Source organism: Mixophyes fleayi, chromosome 1 (assembly GCF_038048845.1).
Source record: "Mixophyes fleayi isolate aMixFle1 chromosome 1, aMixFle1.hap1, whole genome shotgun sequence".
Classification (NCBI taxonomy): domain Eukaryota; kingdom Metazoa; phylum Chordata; class Amphibia; order Anura; family Limnodynastidae; genus Mixophyes; species Mixophyes fleayi.
The window spans coordinates 216,288,954-216,306,519 of record NC_134402.1 but is presented as its reverse complement, the minus strand read 5'-3'; the positions used below and the strand labels follow the sequence as shown (position 1 = coordinate 216,306,519).

General features: G+C 39.6%; 1 protein-coding gene across 1 annotated transcript in view; it reads right to left on the bottom strand.

Annotated features, from left to right (window-relative positions):
* The window catches only part of LOC142149890 (cartilage oligomeric matrix protein-like), a 176,159-nt gene that overhangs the window by 118,973 nt on the left and 39,620 nt on the right, over window positions 1–17,566 (bottom strand). Inside the window, exon 3 of the mRNA XM_075205191.1 lies at window positions 14,368–14,419. Within this exon, the coding sequence (XP_075061292.1) occupies window positions 14,368–14,419 (52 nt within the window). The remainder of the gene's footprint in view (window positions 1–14,367; window positions 14,420–17,566) is intronic.

Here is a 17,566-nt window from a genome sequence, read left to right as displayed (position 1 = left end):
GACCACGGGATTTAGGTGTCCCTGTACCGATGACGGTCCTAGCCCCAGTTCCTGAACTAACCACTGAACTATGAAGGATATTCAGGTGAAGTATAAGGGAGGATGTCCCTAGGTGGACAAGATCCTTACCCCTGCTTATTTGAGCTTTACATAAGCTACATATGGCCATACATTGGTTGTCCATATTTGGATAAAAATAACTCCAGACCACAGAGGTGCATTTTTTGGTCTTCTGACCAGGCATGACGATGGGCTTTTTCATCCCATGGACATCAGCTGTTTCCACCCTGGTGCCTCATTTACAATAACCACATCACCATCCTCATCATCAAGTTCCTCCACAGCGCCAGCTACATCATCAATAGCCTCCTCCTGAGCCACCTCTTCCCGTACAGTGATGGGAAGGTCAGGTTTGACAACCACCAACACCCTTGGACTCGCCTTGGGGATTTGTGATAATTTCTCTTTAGAAGGCAGAGTTGTTTGCTGTTTTGTTGCTGACAGCATAACTCTCTTAAATTTTTTGTAGGGGGAGGGAGGAGGAGGGCTAAGATCCTTGGGTGAAGCTGAACCACTAGTCATGAACACGGGCCAGGGCCTAAGCCGTTCCTTGCCACTCCGTGTCGTAAATAGCATATTGGCAACTTTACGTTTCTCCGCAGATGATTTTAAGTTTCTCTTTTTGCTACTTTTACTTAACTTGGGCTTTTTGGATTTTACATGCCCTGTACTAGGAGATTGGGCATCGGGCTTGGAAGACGACGTTGATGGCATTTCATCGTCTATGTGATGACTAGTGGCAGCAGCTTCAGCATTAGGAGGAAGTGGGTCTTGATCTTTCCCTACTTTATCCTCCAAATTTTTGGTCTTTATTATATGTAGCACAAGATACTGCAGAATGTGTGAACTTGGTAATATTGCAGTACCAATGGGCTTATACTGCAGGATTGGTTTTGCAAATTTTGTTGTAATTAATTTTTTTTTTTATATTTTTTTTGGTATTTTTTTTTATAAGTTTTTTTTAATTTTTTAAACACTTGGGAATAATGGGGAAATAACTATGCCCTTAGAAGCACAGAGCACAGGACACAGCACCACTGGACTGAACAGGACACAGCACAGGACCCAGCAGCACCACTGAACTCAAAATTGACAGAGCACAGCACACAGCACCACTGGACTGATACTGCAGAACACAGCACAGCACAGCACAGAACTAAACAGAACAGCACAGCACGAGATCTACCAGGACAGAGAACCACCTAACACACCCTCCCTCTACCCTGATCAATGCCCGAGTGAAGATGGCGGCGACTAGCTGCGAATTTATAGGATCCGAGTATCGCGAGATCCGACAGCGGGATTATGACTCGGAGCCTCGGTTTCAGGTTTTCATTTGGCGCCAATACCCGGATCTGTCTCGGATCCGACTCGGATCGGCAACGTTCGGGTGGGCTCGGATTCACGAAATCCGAGTGCGCTCATCTCTAGAGTGAACAGATAGCTATGGATTTTGTTCACTATCTTAATCATAATTCATACAACTTAAAATTTACACATAGTTTAATGATTTGTCTATAGATTTCTTTGATTTAACTTTTTTTATTAATGAAACCAAAATAGAAACACGTACATTTAAGAAAAAGGTGGATACTAATGGTTTTCTCCACTACCGCTGCAGCCATTATAAAGCTTAGAAGAAGAATATTCCTAAGGGGCAAATCATGCGGTTAAAACGCAATTGCTCTATCCTTTAATTATTTCTTTGGAAGAGTGGGGTTATCCATCACAACTGTTACAAGAATCATATAAGGATAGCAATGGACATAAAAACGTTATTGCCTGATAGATTTGAGAAAGTTCATACAGAGCCAAGTTGCAGTGATTTGGACTTCATTTCAAAATTTAATAGCGCTTAGTACCAAATTAAACAAATTATTGACAGATTTTATCCAATATTTATGTGACGGTCACTAGGAGTCTCGACCCAGAATCTACCAATAGTTGCCTTTACCCAACAGAGGCGCGGAGTCTAACACAGCGGCTGGTCTTCTCCAGGAACTCCCGCAAGGAAATATGGGTTTTAGCGGCTTCCACTGTGCAGGTCGCGGCCCTCTGGAGAGTATGGTAGAGTAGCGGATTACAGATATAGAAGATGGTGGACAGATGCTAGCCCGAGCTAGGTAGTAGGAGAGGCTCTGAGACAACAGGAAGTTCACTGGAGAATAGAGACTGTTCTGTGGTCAGCGGATGATTAGCACAAAAACGAGAATGCTTCAGAAGATGGCAGGTAATACCACTTGGCGAGGAGTATATATATATATATATATATATATATATATATCTCAGATGACAGATGCAAAGGTGAGTAATGCCGGAGATGTACTGAGGCTGGTAAGTATTACCACTGACGTGGAGACGAGATTATCCAGACGGCAGGTACAATAGCGGGAGACGAAGGAATGCACTGAGGTAGAGCGGTATTACCACTAATGTGGAGATGAATTATACAGGTTGCAGGTACGATACAAGGTAGCGTGGAGATGTCTGCGGCTGACAGGTGAAGTAGCGGGTACACTGGAGACATATTTCGGCTGACAGGTAACACTATCCAGGAGGTGAGAACTCCTTGGTTACCTCGGCTGAATGAGGAACAAGAACAGGCAAGGGAAGTAGCTCAGAGGGTGCCTTAAATAGTGAGAAGCAATTAGAGAACCAATGAGAGGACAGAGAAGATTTTAACAGTCCTCCGGTCTGCACATGCCCAGAAGCATAGTTAAGATGGTTGACGGCCGCGGTGTTGCACGGGCGCCGGCAGAGCAGTGAGTGAGCTGGATCTTGGCCCAGAGGTCCGGTGAGTGACAATTAAAACAAGATCCCACTTTGAAGACACTTCTAACAGATAATCCTAGAGTTATTTTTAAAGGTTGTAACCTAAGAAATTGATTAGCTCCGAGCTTCTTGAAAGTAAATAGTCTATCTAATAACCCAGTACAACAGAGTTGCTGTTGGCTACCTAAACCCCCTAATGGTACATTTAGATGTGGTCAAGAGCAAATTTGTTCAACACGGTTCTAAAGAAGTGGTTTCTTCTATGACTAAGAAGAAGTTTAACACTATAGGGTTTATTAACTGCAATACTGAGTATTTGATTTATTTATTGCAATGTAGTTGTAATCTACAATATATTGGAAGAACAACGAGACCTTTAAAAAGGAGAATAGTAGAACATAGACGTAATATTCTAAAAATGTATCAATATCACAGTGTTTCGAGACACTTTGCTGAAGTCTGCAATAGAGATCCGACTGGCTTGGTTATTCAAGGGTTAGAACATGTGACTATCCCCTTGAGAGGTGGGGATAGGTATACCAAACTGTGTAAGCAAGAAGTTATGTGGATGCATAAAATTAATTCGGTCCACCCAGAAGGTCTAAATGAAGCCATGGAATAAATAATATACTTTAAGACCGGGCTGAATAGTCACATATGATGTTGATATTTCACTATAAAGGTGTTTAATCATCCTTATATTAATCACCCACTACTTTGATCAATGGTTTTAAATATATTAAAAAAAAAAATTTTTTTTTTGGTTGTTTCATTGAATGCAGCAAAATAGAAAAAAACAACAAAGTTGAAAACTAATACTAAAGAATAGAGATTGAAAGATATATGTTTGTAATACACATACATTTTTTATTTTTATTTTTATTTTCATATTCAGTTTCATTTTTTGATTTATCTTATTATTTTCTATTATTTATTTTTTACATATTTATTTTTAATTTTTACATTTTTATTTTATTACTTATTTATTTATTTATTTATTTATTTATTTATATTCTTTATTCTGATGTATATTTATATATTTTATCTTTCATTATTTTTCATTTTTTCATTTATCATTTTTTATTTCTCCCATTATTTAATATATTCTTTATTTAATTATTCATTATCTTTCTATATTCATCTGTATTATTATTGACATGATCAGTTAATATCTAATTGGATATTATTCCTTTATTATATGGTTCTGGTTCTTGAGATCTATATAATGATATTATGATGTTAAGACATTGGACTACAATGGGGTTAACTTTTCTATATCTGTTTTAGCATGTGAACACCACCTGAATCACTTAATTCATTGATTGTTTAATTGATGTGTTTATTTAACCACACCCTATGTGTGACTCTAGACATGGTAATTTTCTCCTCTGATGAAGTTATTTTATGACGATACACATAAGGAGTTCATTCTGATTGTATAGATCAGGCCTGTCCAACCTGCGGCCCTCCAGGTGTTGTGAAACTACAAGCCCCAGCATGCTTTGCCAGTAGACAACCTGTTGATAGCTGGAAGGGCATGCTGGGACTTGTAGTTTCACAACATCTGGAGGGCCGCAGGTTGGACAGGCCTGGTATAGATGATTCACTAATACAACTTTATATTGAACTAATAATCTCTTGAAGTTTGGAGGACAGAGCTGCGACTATCATCTCCAGGTTTCAGGACAAGTTCCTTTCATATGACTGTTCACAATTACACCAGCAATTCACTCACTCATTTAAAGCTCTGAATTAGGAGTCTGCGCACTTAGAAAATAGTGGAGAGCCGTGCCCGGGTTTTCTGCGAGCGGATGTGAGCCGCCGGAGGGTCCTGCTGGAGGGTCTCATCAATACAGCAGAAAATTAGAGCTTATGTGGCTCAAACCCAGAGTGAGGAGGCTGCCATATTATTCTGGTGTCTGTGAGTAGTAAATCTACCTGCTACAGTACAGAGTGCACTCAAATGTATAATGGACATATGATGTGTTATAACCTGGAGAGTAACCTGCAGTTCAAGTAGTAAAACTATCTGGTCATAGTGATCAATGTATACAAATAAAGAGCAAACATCAGAGACAGTTTTTAGTTACGACACGCTGGTCTTTTCAGAGCACATTTATAACAGCACAGTCATTATTATCCAGCTATAATTCAGCTATATCCAACTCTGTCTACATTTACAGCTAATACATGTGCATAAGTGCTACACCCGAAGCCATTTATTGTGTAATTCCACAAATTAACAACAGAGAATCTGGACATATATACTATACATTTTGCTATTTTTGCATATTCTCACTAGGAGTATTACTAAGATACTGTATTCTTGAGCTCCACCTTCTCGAGTTTGTCATTATACATGTTGTGTTGTGACATGTAATTTTTATTTATATTTTTTATATATATTTTGCAGTGATAATATATGTTTTGTTACGCTAAATAAATTGTGTTTTAGATTCACGTGGTGTTGCACATGCTATATGAAAATTGTGTATATATGTGCATATTGTGCAGGTTTTTTAAAAATTTGTAAAATTTTAAATTGTTACTTTTGGTTATAAGCGCTGCACTCTTTGAGGTTTTGTTGGTTATATTTTTTAGGGGTGGGGTATGCAGTCCCCCTCCTTTTGCGGCAGCTTGACCATATTCTTTTAATTTTATAATTTTCTATATTTTGTAGGCTAATTAGTGCTATATTTGTCTAATTTGGATCTGGCACCATTATTAAAGGTTTCCTTTTTTTTTCTTTTCGTTGATTACTATATTTAACAAGAGCCTCAGGAAATACTCTTATTAATTAATTCAGCTCAATAGAGTACATTGTGTACTGAAGCCTAAAGGGTCCCCAAGTGACAGAACAAGAGGCATCATTTCCAATCTCCATCAATTTCAAGTTAAAAATTAAATAGAATGCACATCCTGGCTACTATAAGCTTGTGCTAAAAAATATTATAAGACCTCTCAAGGCATACTCTTTAGCAGCAGAGATTGCTTAAACCTGTTTTGATGGCTTTTCCAAAACATAAGTTGTGATACAGATAGAGCTTCCAATGAACTAGCAGGTAATTTAAGAAGGCCACACATCTATCTTGCGCTGTCTGGTTGACCTGATGAAATTCTGTATTTTAGTTGAACTTTCTGAGAATTGTAGCCTTGAGTGATCTCCAATCTATGCTCATTTATTCCCATCAATATTACCACAAAGGATCCATTGGCAACTTGCAATGAAGTCTAAAAGAGTGTCACAGGTTAGCCAACACTGCTCTAAGAAGATTGGTCTGGTATTCTAGAGCCACTCATGAAAAACTGACAGTGACATTGAAGAAAGTAAAATACTTTGCTGAGTTGAGGTCAGCCAGATGAACATGTGGTGTGATAACGTTTAGTCTGATTCCCTTTTATTGGTATAATAATTTCCCTTATACCATTCATCTTTAATGATATCAGCTACTGGTACCAATCAGTTCTAAGGCAGACTATTTGAGTGGTTAACTACCATTCCTTTTTCCTGGACTCACCTTCCTACAGGGTAGCTAGCCTGACAAGCTTTCATTAGCATCCACAATAACTTGGTTTCCACATCGAGTGTTATTTTAACCTGTCAGGCTAAAATATTGTTAGAAAATACTGTAATGTGGGATTTGGCCAGAGTTAATAAAGGTTCACAAAAACATTTTAATTAGGCTGCTACATAAATGTGTATATATTTCTAGCAAACTAGTAAACTTTTATATAGCACAGATTACAGCATATTGTATGCTGCTACATGTCAAAAGAACGCAGTATTAATTTCCTGTAATTTCTTTCATTATTTCCCTTGAGTCCTGCTCACTGTGTAATAACACGTCTTATGTTTTTAAGCTGTCCTCCATGTGTCTTTCTATCTTGCTTGTAAGTGGGTATCAACGGCCAGAACATGTTTTTCTTTTGGCAGGAAAACACAGGTTTCACTGACTGAAACGTTAACATTACTTTGTCTTGGCATCACTTGCAGTGGAAGAAAAGCTAAAGATGTTCAGTAAAGGGAAAGAATTAATGTATTCTGCCAATGCAGAGCAGCTTGTTGCCCACAAGAGAGATGAATGCTAGACATACATCAGTTCTGGACACTTCAGAAATTCCTATTTGGTATCCCCTTCAAACACATGGCTTATTTTTCATGTGTATTCCAGAGCATTCTTAATCTCTGGTTTAGTGGTTCCAGTAAATTCAAATATAGTAAGAAATGAAAAATGGGATCTGGAAAACGGGGTTGCTGTTAAATAGAGGCAGACCCATGTATATTCCATAGCAAAGCCAACAAACCTTGCTAAGGACACTACTCCATTTGATACCATTGACTTGGTGATAAATATTTCCCTTAAAAGCAACCATACCTACCTGTGGGGATGACTTTCCTACTTTGATACATTCACTAATGATGTCATAAACTGTGTGACAACCCTGTTGCTGTGTGTCGTGCTCTACACTAGTGCACTAATCATCTTTTATTTATATAGCGCCATCTATTCCACAGCGCTGTACAAAAAAATAGTTGTCATTCACTTAAGCCCCAGTCCCATTGGAGCTCACAGTGTAAATTCCCTAACACACAGACAGACTAGGGTTAGTTTTGTCAACAGCCAATTAACCTACTAGTATGTTTTTGGCATGTGGGAGGAAAACGGAGCACCTGATGGGAACCCACACAAACACAAGGAGAACAAACAAACTCCACACAGATAAGGCCTTGTTCTGTAAACAGGCTCACGACACTAGTGCTGTGAGTCAGATAATATAATAGGTCATTTAACAAAACTATACAGTAGATACAACATAAATGTAAAGGATTCATATTCTTCTGTAACCATTACATACAGTAAGTATCTAACAAGAAAAAATGTTTTATTTCTCCAAACAGAGATACACATTTACTAGAAAATCTTAAAGTACACTACTACCGTATCACTCATGATCTGAAACACTACGCTTCAAAGGATTGCCATACTGGTTAGTACTATACACACTTTAGATATTGTAATATTGATTACATCAAATATTTTGTATTCTTATTGTACCCAGACAGAGCTTTTTTGCTGCACTGAACTAGAAACACACTCAAAAATCCCCCAGCATAATGACAGTAAAAGTACTAAATAAAACTGCCTTCTATTTGTAAATAAAATGCAGAAGTCTAAATTAAACACATTTGCAATTATATGATAAGCCACCCAACACTTTACGACACTAAACAATATAAGTTCCTATATTGGGTCACATACACTATATGGACAAAAGTATTTGGCCACATCTGTTAATTATTGAATTGAAGTGTTTCAATCAGACCCGTTGCCAGCCGTGCAGTCTCCATTTGCAAACATTTGTTAAACAAAATGGGTCATTCTGAAGCATGGTACTGTTATAAGATGCCACCTTTGCGATAAGACAGTTCATAAAATTTCATCCCTGCTGGATATTCCGCTGTCAATTGTAAGTGATATTATTAGAAAGTGGAAGCGTTTAGGAGCACCAGCAATCCAGTCATGAAGCGAAAGACCATGTACAATTACAGAGTGTGGTCAACGACTGCTAAGGCGCATGGTGCGTGAAAGTCGCCAACCCTCTGCTGATTCCATACCTGAAGAGTTTCAAACTACCACTGGCATTAATGTAAGAACAAATACTATGCTGTGGTAGCTTAATAGAATGGGTTTCCATGGCTGAACAGCGGCATGCAAGCCTCACATCACCAAGACTAATGCCAAGCGTCAGATGGTGTAAAGCACAACGACATTGGACTGGGAGCAGTGGAAACGTGTTCTGTGGAGTGACAAATCACGCTTCTCTGTTCGGCAGTCAGATAGGCAAGTCTGGGTTTGGCGGACGCCAGGAGAATGTTACCTGCCTGACTGCATTATGCCAACTGTGAAGTTTGGTTGTGAAGGGGTAATGATATGGGGTTGTTTTTTAGGGTTTGGGCTAGATCCCTTATCTCCAGTGAAGGTAAATGTTAATGCTACAGCATACCAAGTCGTTTTGGGCAATACTATGCATCCTACTTTATGGCAACAGTTTGGGAAGGCTTTTTTTATGCCAGCATGACTGTGCTCCAGTACACAAAGCAAGAACTACAAAGACATGGCTTGATGAGTTTGGTGTGGAAGAACTTGACTGGCCCGCACACAGCCCTGACCTCAACCCCATCGAACATCTTTGGGATGAACTGGAACAGGGATTGCCAACCAGGCCTTCTCATCCAACATCAGTGCCTGACCTCATAAATAATCTACAGAATGAATGAACACAAATTCCCACAGAAACACTCCAACATCTTGTGGAAAGCCATCCAAGAAGAGTTTAAGCTTTTATCGCTTCAAAAGTGGGACCAACTCCATATTAAAGTTAGGGATGTGCACCGGCGACTTTTGGTGTCTCGTGTTTTGTGTTTTGAATTCGGATTTTCGTGATGTTTTGGGTTCGGATTTGTTTCGCAAAACACCTGCCGAAAGGTTTTGGTTCGGATTTAAGGTTTTGGATTCGGATTTATTTTGAAAAAAGCATAAAAAGTTCAAAAATCAAGTTTTTGGGCTTATTTTCAATCCTACGCTATTATTAACCTCAATAACATGCAATAACAAGCATTTCCACTAATTTACAGTGTATTCTGAACACCTCACAATATAGTTATTAGTCCAAAACGTTGCAACGAGGTATCTTTCTGGACTGCGTAGTGGAGTGGTCCCCACAATATAATAAGAAAACCATCAACTGGTCTTAATCGCACTAAGAAATGTACCTGGACTGCGTAGAGGAGTGGGTCACCACAATATAATTTAAAAACCCTGAACTTGTATGATTCGCACCAATAAATGTATCTGGACTGCGTAGAGGAGTGGGTCACCACAATATAATAAGAAAACCATCAACTGGTCTTATCGCACCAAAAAATGTACCTGGACTGCGTAGAGGAGTGGGTCACCACAATATAATTTAAAAACCCTGAACTTGTATGATTCGCACCAATAAATGTATCTGGACTGCGTAGAGGAGTGGGTCACCACAATATAATAAGAAAACCATCAACTGGTCTTATCGCACCAAAAAATGTACCTGGACTGCGTAGAGGAGTGGGTCACCACAATATAATTTAAAAAACCCTGAACTTGTATGATTCGCACCAATAAATGTATCTGGACTGCGTAGAGGAGTGGGTCACCACAATATAATTTAAAAACCCTGAACTTGTATGATTCGCACCAATAAATGTATCTGGACTGCGTAGAGGAGTGGGTCACCACAATATAATTTAAAAACCCTGAACTTGTATGATTCGCACCCAATAATTGTACCGTGACTGCGTAGAGGAGTGGTCCCCACAATATAATAAGAAAACCATCAACTGGTCTTAATTACACCAAAAATTGTACCTGGACTGTGTAGAGGAGTGGTCACCACAATATAATTTAAAAACCCTCAAATGGTCTGAATCCCACCAAAAATTGTACCTGGACTGTGTAGAGGAGTGGTCCCTACAATATACAACATAATGCCAAAAAAAGAGTTGCAAGATGGAATTGTCCTTGGGCCCTCCCACCCACCCTTATGTTGTTGAAATAGGAAATGCACACTTTAACAAACCAATCATTTCAGCGACAGGGCCTACCAAACAACTGTGGCTGAAATGATTGGTTTGTTTGGGCCCCCACACCAAAATAACAATTCATCTCTCCCTGTACAAACTAAACAGGCTCTACTGAGGAAAGATGTCGTCCTCATCCTCAACCTCTGATTCCTCTCCCCCTACAGCGTGTACTTCCTCCTCCTCACACATTATCAATTCGTCCCCGCTGGACTCCACAACCACAGGTCCCTCTGTACTATCTGGAGGGCAGTGCTGTACTTCATTGAGGAATTGATTATTCATTTTTATAAACATCATTTTTTCAACGTTGTGAGGATGCAACCTCCTTCGCCGCTCACTGACCAGGTTTCCCACTGCACTAAAAACTCTTTCCGAGTACACACTGGAGGGGGGACAACTCAGGTAAAATAGAGCCAGTTTGTACAGGGGCTTCCAAACTGCCTTTTTTTTCTGCCAGTAACAATATGGACTGTCTGACATGTCTATTTGGATGGTGTCAGCAAAATAATCCTTCACCATTTTTTCTATTGTGACAGCATCCAATGCAGCAACAGTAGACATGTCTGCAATGATTGGCAGGTCCTTCAGTCCGGACCAGATGTTATCAGCATCCCCGCCAGCCGGTCTTTTAGGAAAACTGAGCTTTTTCCTCGCAGCTTTATTCTCCAAATTTTTGTTTTCCATTATATGTAGCACAAGAGAGCGTCCCCCTAAGCCACACACACTCGGCAAAGCTTTTAAAAATTATATGCGGCACAGGAGAGTACCACTGGACTTATACTGCAGAATCAGTGAACTTTGTAATATTGCAGTACCACTGGACTTATACTGCAGAATCAGTGAACTTTGTAATATTGCAGTACCAATGGACTTATACTGCAGGATTGTTTTTGGATATTTTTTTTTAATTTCTTTTTATTATAATTTTTTTTTTTTTTTATAACTTTTTTTAAATTTTTTATAACTTGGGAATAATGGGGAAATAACAATGCCCTTAGAAGGACAGAGCACAGGACACAGCACCACTGGACTGAGCACAGCACAGGATATAGCAGGACAGAGGACCACCTAACACAACCTCCCTCTACCCTGATCAATGCCTGAGTGAAGATGGCGGCGGCCAGCGGGGAATTTATAGAATCCGAGTATCGCGAGATCCGACAACGGGATTATGACTCGGAGCCTCGCTTTCAGTTTTGCAATTGGCGGGAATACCCGGATCTGTCTCGAATCCGGCTCGGATCGGCAAGGTTCGGGTGGGCTCGGATTTCAGATATCCGAGCCCGCTCATCCCTAATTAAAGTACAATAAATGGACAAAAGCATTCGGATGTTTGACCATTACACCAACAAGGACTGCAATGACATTTTTTTCAAATTCATACACTTTAAATTTGGAGTTGGTCCCCCTTTTGCAGCGATAACAGCTTCCACTCTTCTTGGAAGGCTTTCCACAAAATGTGAGTAGTGGCTTTATATATATATATATATATATATATATATATATATATATATATATATATATATGAAATCCTCCTCTGGAGCAGCTATGAGTTTTTGTTTACATTACACGAGATTTTAGAATGGAAAGTATGACAGTTCAATTTAACAATACACAAAATGAAAGTTGCTCAATCAATTTAAATTTGTGCATGAATGTCTGCATGACATTATTGGATCAGTAGCTATACGGGTGAACAAGTCCTTGTAGTCCCTTTATTGGAGGCATTTGGGTTACCTACTGATAAGTTAGATCTCAATTTAAAAACACGTAAATACACTGTATGGGCAAAATTATTATGATGCTTGACCATTACACTAACAGGGGCTGTAATGACATTGTATTCAAATGCATATACACTATATGAACAAAAGAATTTGGCCATACCTGTAATTATTGAATTGAGGTGTTTCAATCAGACCCGTTGCCAGAGGTGTATAAAATCAAGCACCTAGCCATGCAGTCTACATTTGCAAACATTTGTGATGCAAAATTGTACACTCTAGTTACAATCTCTGCTTATCTGCACTGGGAAACCAAATTCACTACTTTCAGGATAACAGTATAAGAATCAGGATCAAAATGCAAAATGGGTCTGTGGCCAGGTCCCCCTCACCTCCCACCTGACCAAGATGACTGCAGCAGCAGGTTCCTTTGTCGAATGGGTTTTAACTCAGCACTAAGCGATTAAAGATGTATTAAAGGGTATATTTATTCATTTAAATGTAAGTATTTAATGTATGGGAGCTGTGGCAGCGGTTAGTAACCGAAGCACAGTTGTCCTAGCAAATGTTCTTATTAGGACTACTTAGACTAATAAAACATCACTGCTTCAAGATCCTGCTTTGATACCCAATTACTTGGTGTAATTCCTGTGACCTACAGATTATACCAATCTATTCCCTTATCTGACTGTTCTGAGGTTGGGACCCAGCATCCAGTACCAACGATCTGCCTGCTACCCTACAGCTCTGGCCAGTGTCATAGGCCAGGTGGAACCATCCACAGCAACCCTGATCTGAAGGCAAGAGGTCAGGTGTACCAGTCGAGATGCCCAGCAAGGGGGTACACTAGCAGCGAGAGTTACCCAGAAGGAAGTGGTTCTAGACGTCGGCAAAAGAGCCTAGTGGTGGCAGCAGGCCACTCATAGGGGTATATTTACTAAACTGCGGCTTTAAAAAAGTGGAGATGTTGCCTATAGAAACCAACCAGATTCAAGCTGTCATTGTGTAGAATGTACTAAATAAATGAGAACTAGAATCTGATTGGTTGCTATAGGCAACATCTTCTCTTTTTCAAACCCGCGGTTTAGTAAATATACCCTCTAGTGCAGTTAGAGGGACACAGTTTGGAATAAAGAAAGGGGACAGTGGCAAGGCAATCCTAGCCGGTCCCCAGCAACACAGACAGGGTGGCATAGGAGGTCTATCCTGACACAGTGTCCAGTTTAATTCTAATGCAGAGGAATCCAAATTAAATTAAATGAACAAATATCCAGGTGTTTACCAATCATAATGCAATACCAAATTAATGTGGCTTAATACCAACGTCATAACCAAACCTCATTGAATCTTATCATCATCATTTATTGATATAGCGCCACTAATTCCGCAGCGCTGTACAGAGAACTCATTCACATCAGTCCCTGCCCTATTGGAGCTTACAGTCTAAATTCCCTAATATAGACACACACTCACACATACAGAGAGGGAGATACTAGGGTCAATTTTGATAGCAGACAATTAACCTACTAGTATGTTTTTGGAGTGTTGGGAGGAAACCAGAGCACCCGTGGGAAACCAACGCAAACACAGGCAGAACATACAAACTCCACACAGATAAGGCCATGGTCGGGAATTAAACTCATGACCACAGTGCTGTGAGGCAGAAGTGCTAATCACTAGGCCACTGTGCCTTATCTGGCATATACATTACAGAAACATGATGATGAAAATACACACCCATCTTGGAAGAAGCAATGCTAGTACTCTGTTGTCTGCTGTTCAAGATAAGACCTTAAGGGAAGGAGTGTAGTCATCTGATTTAAAGGGGTGTGGTATGAATTAACGACTCTGAGAAAGCCGACATAGTTTAAAACTAAAATGTAACCCTGAAAACAATAATAGCGACAGTATGACAATATGGACTTATCATCTAGCAAGCACTCATTATGTTCGGCAGCTCTAATGATGTATAGATGGAAAATGTGACTGTCATAAATATGTACATAAATAAATCACGTCATTTGTAATGGACACAGTGCAAATGGCACTTTTAAAGCGGCAATGGGCGGACCCACTGCCTGCATTGCATTATACAAGCAGTGGGTGCAACAGGAGAAAACGTGCAGTATGTATATATTTATACTTTAGTAAGGAAGTCCTCTTTTAGTTGCTTTCTAAACTGTTACTTACCGCAAGCATCACATTCCATGACCGTATTTTTCAAAAATGTTATCTCTTTAACCTAGAAATACAAAAGGAGGTAATTGTATATTTTAGTACAAAACTTCAAAAGGACATATATATATATATATATATATATATATATATGAGAGAGAGATAGATACATATACACACACACACACACCAATACTACATAAATAAATAATTATTTAAACTAGAGATGGGCGGGTCCGGTTCCCCGAGAACCGAACCCACCTGAACTTTGGGTATCCGAGTACCGAGCTGAGTAGCTCGGTACTCTCCCGCCCGCTCCGAATCCAAATCGAGGCCGAACGTCATCGTGACGTCGTCGGATCTCGTGGCTCGGTTCTCGCGATACTTCAAGATTATAAATACCTGCCTCCACAGCAATCCATCGCCATTTGACAGAGGGAGAGAGCAGGGTGTAGTCACAGGCTGATTAGAGCAGGGACAGAGAATACAATATTCTTATTCCAATTGCTGTAACAAAAATCGCTAGAGAAGAGAGGAGGATAGAGGTTTATTTTATTTTTGTAATATTTGGCACTCCCCAGTGCTTTTGGGGTGTCCCCCATAATTGTGCATAAATATTTCTGGCTGTCAAAAGTCATATTTGTCAGCAGTATCTTACCAAATAATTTTTACCACTACAAGTGCTTTGCGCTCAGAATGGATTCAAAGCAGTCCACATATGATCAGAATGAGCAACCAGGTTCTGTCACCAGTCCTGATGTTAGTGTTCCCAGTACGTCATCTGGGAAAGGCGATGTCAAACTACAGAGTGTTTCGAAATCAGTCCATTAAACAAAATAATTTTTTTTTTTACTGTGTTGAAGCGAAAAAGGTGTGCTAGTGAGCAAAAGTTAAGTGCCGATAAAAAAAAAATTGCCAACATGCCATTCTACACACCCAGTGGCAAAGAGAGAATGAGGCCTTCACCTTTGGCTACTAGTGGCAGATCACAAAAAGTTACCGAGCCTACAATTGGTGCACAACTACTGTTACGTGTCAAAGCCGGGCTGCAAGATAACAGTAAGGCATTAGAGGATAATGTTTGCTCTGATTCACAAATGACACCAATCCCTGTGGAGAGTCCATCCAACAGTGGTATGTCTAATCGTGAGCATTCTGTTAGTGTACCCATAAAGAAGGGCCCTTTCAGCAGTTCTGCTGATGTGTACCTGAACAGCCCGAGTGTAGCCGGTGATACACAAATTGAGGATGCCACTTTGGAAATAGAAGAGGATGAGGGGGAGATTTATGGAGGTGACGAGGGCGCTAATGAGGATGTTGATGATTACGATGCAGACAGATACCAAATTGCCTTTCTCAATTTCTATTTATATTCTAGATTATATAACGGCTGAATAGTTTTTCTATTTTACTCCTAGTGGAGAGGGGAACAGATACCAAACTGCCTTTGTTGATTTCTTTGTATATTCGAATTTCTAGTTCTACAGTCTATGCAGGCTGCTCTTTTTTCTATTTTACTACACGTGGATGGGGGGGGGGTCTGATGCAGACAGATACCAAACTGCCTTTGTCCATTTCTTTGTATATTCGAATTTCTAGTTCTACAGTCTATGCAGGCTGCTCTTTTTTCTACTTTACTACACGTGGATGGGGGGGGGGGTCTGATGCAGACAGATACCAAACTGCCTTTGTCCATTTCTTTGTATATTCGAATTTCTAGTTCTACAGTCTGTGCAGCCTGCTTTTTTTATATTCAACTACAAGTGGAGGGCGGGGGGGGGGGCATAGATAGCCACCAAAGTACCGTGGTCCATTTAATTTTACCTTCTAGCTCCACAGTCTGTGCAGGCTGCTTTTTTAATATTCAACTACAAGTGTAGGGTGTAATATACACCCAAAGGCGATGGCTACATTGCCAATAATCAAATATGGAGGAGGTAGACAACCAGGTTTGACTGTATAATTTGCAGACAAGTGTTCGCATTAAGGACAACCTACCAGGGATTAAACAGTTTTTTTCATAATTTATTAGCTTTAGAATTACCTCACTTATCTAAGAAACTGGTGGAGTACTAAATTAGGTTATTTTAGACCAATTTTTTTTTATTTTTTTCAAAGATAGCAAAACAAAACCAAGACCAAAACACGCAAGGGTGGTTTTGCAAAACCAAAACCAAAACATGAAGGTAATCCAGATCCAAAAACAAAAACAAAACCAAAACACGGGGTCAGTGACCATCTCTAATTTAAACCAACGTATAATAGTATACACATTTAGTAGTTTCACATTCAGTCAAATCTCTTCCAGTCACTGAGTGTATATATGTTTATAAAGCGGGTGAAATAAGTATTGAATATATCTACATTTTTCTCAGTAAATATATATTCGATGTGGCTATTGTAATGAAATTTACACCAAGGGGTAAATGTATTAATGTCCGGATTCTTCAACTCCGGCGTGTTCAGCGTCTTCGGCGATTAAATTTAAAGCGGCGCTGCATTGTAAAGGGAAGTTTCCCTTTACAATGCAGCGCCGCTTTAAATTTAATCGCCAAAGACGCTGAACAAGCCGAAGTTGAAGAATCCGGACATTAATACATTTACCCCCAAATGTCAGCAACAACCCTTGCAATTCACACATGCAAAGAAATCAAACCATGGATGTCCAATATTATACGTTGGTTTAAATAATTCTTCATATATATTTTTGTGTGCGTGCGTGTGTATAATATAAATATATATATATATATATACTATATGCAACACAGGCATCCATGATGGGCCATGCAATTGAACAGAACAGTGATGTCCGAGAACTACATCTCCCAGCACACTTGGGAATAAGTGTTGGTGCCCAGAGTCGCGCAGAGGTAGTGCACAGCAGGAAACAGGGAGAGTAATGAAGGGAACAGGAAAAGATTATGGCTTAGGAATGGAGAGAGGAGCAAGTGTGTACCGGGTGGAGAGACATAAGACGGAGATAGAGAGAAGACTTGTCAGAGTTGAGAAGCGGAGTTAAGAGAGAGATAAAGAGACCGTTTGGTGAGAAGTAGAGATGCTCACTGACCCCTGTGTTTTGGTTTTGATTTTGGTTTTGCCAAACTGCCACTGCGTGTTTTGGTTTTCGTTTTGTTTGGTTTTGTTTTGCTATGTTGTTCAAAAATCAATGTTTTTGGGCATAAAGGAACCAAATTTAGTGCTCCATCTGTTTCTT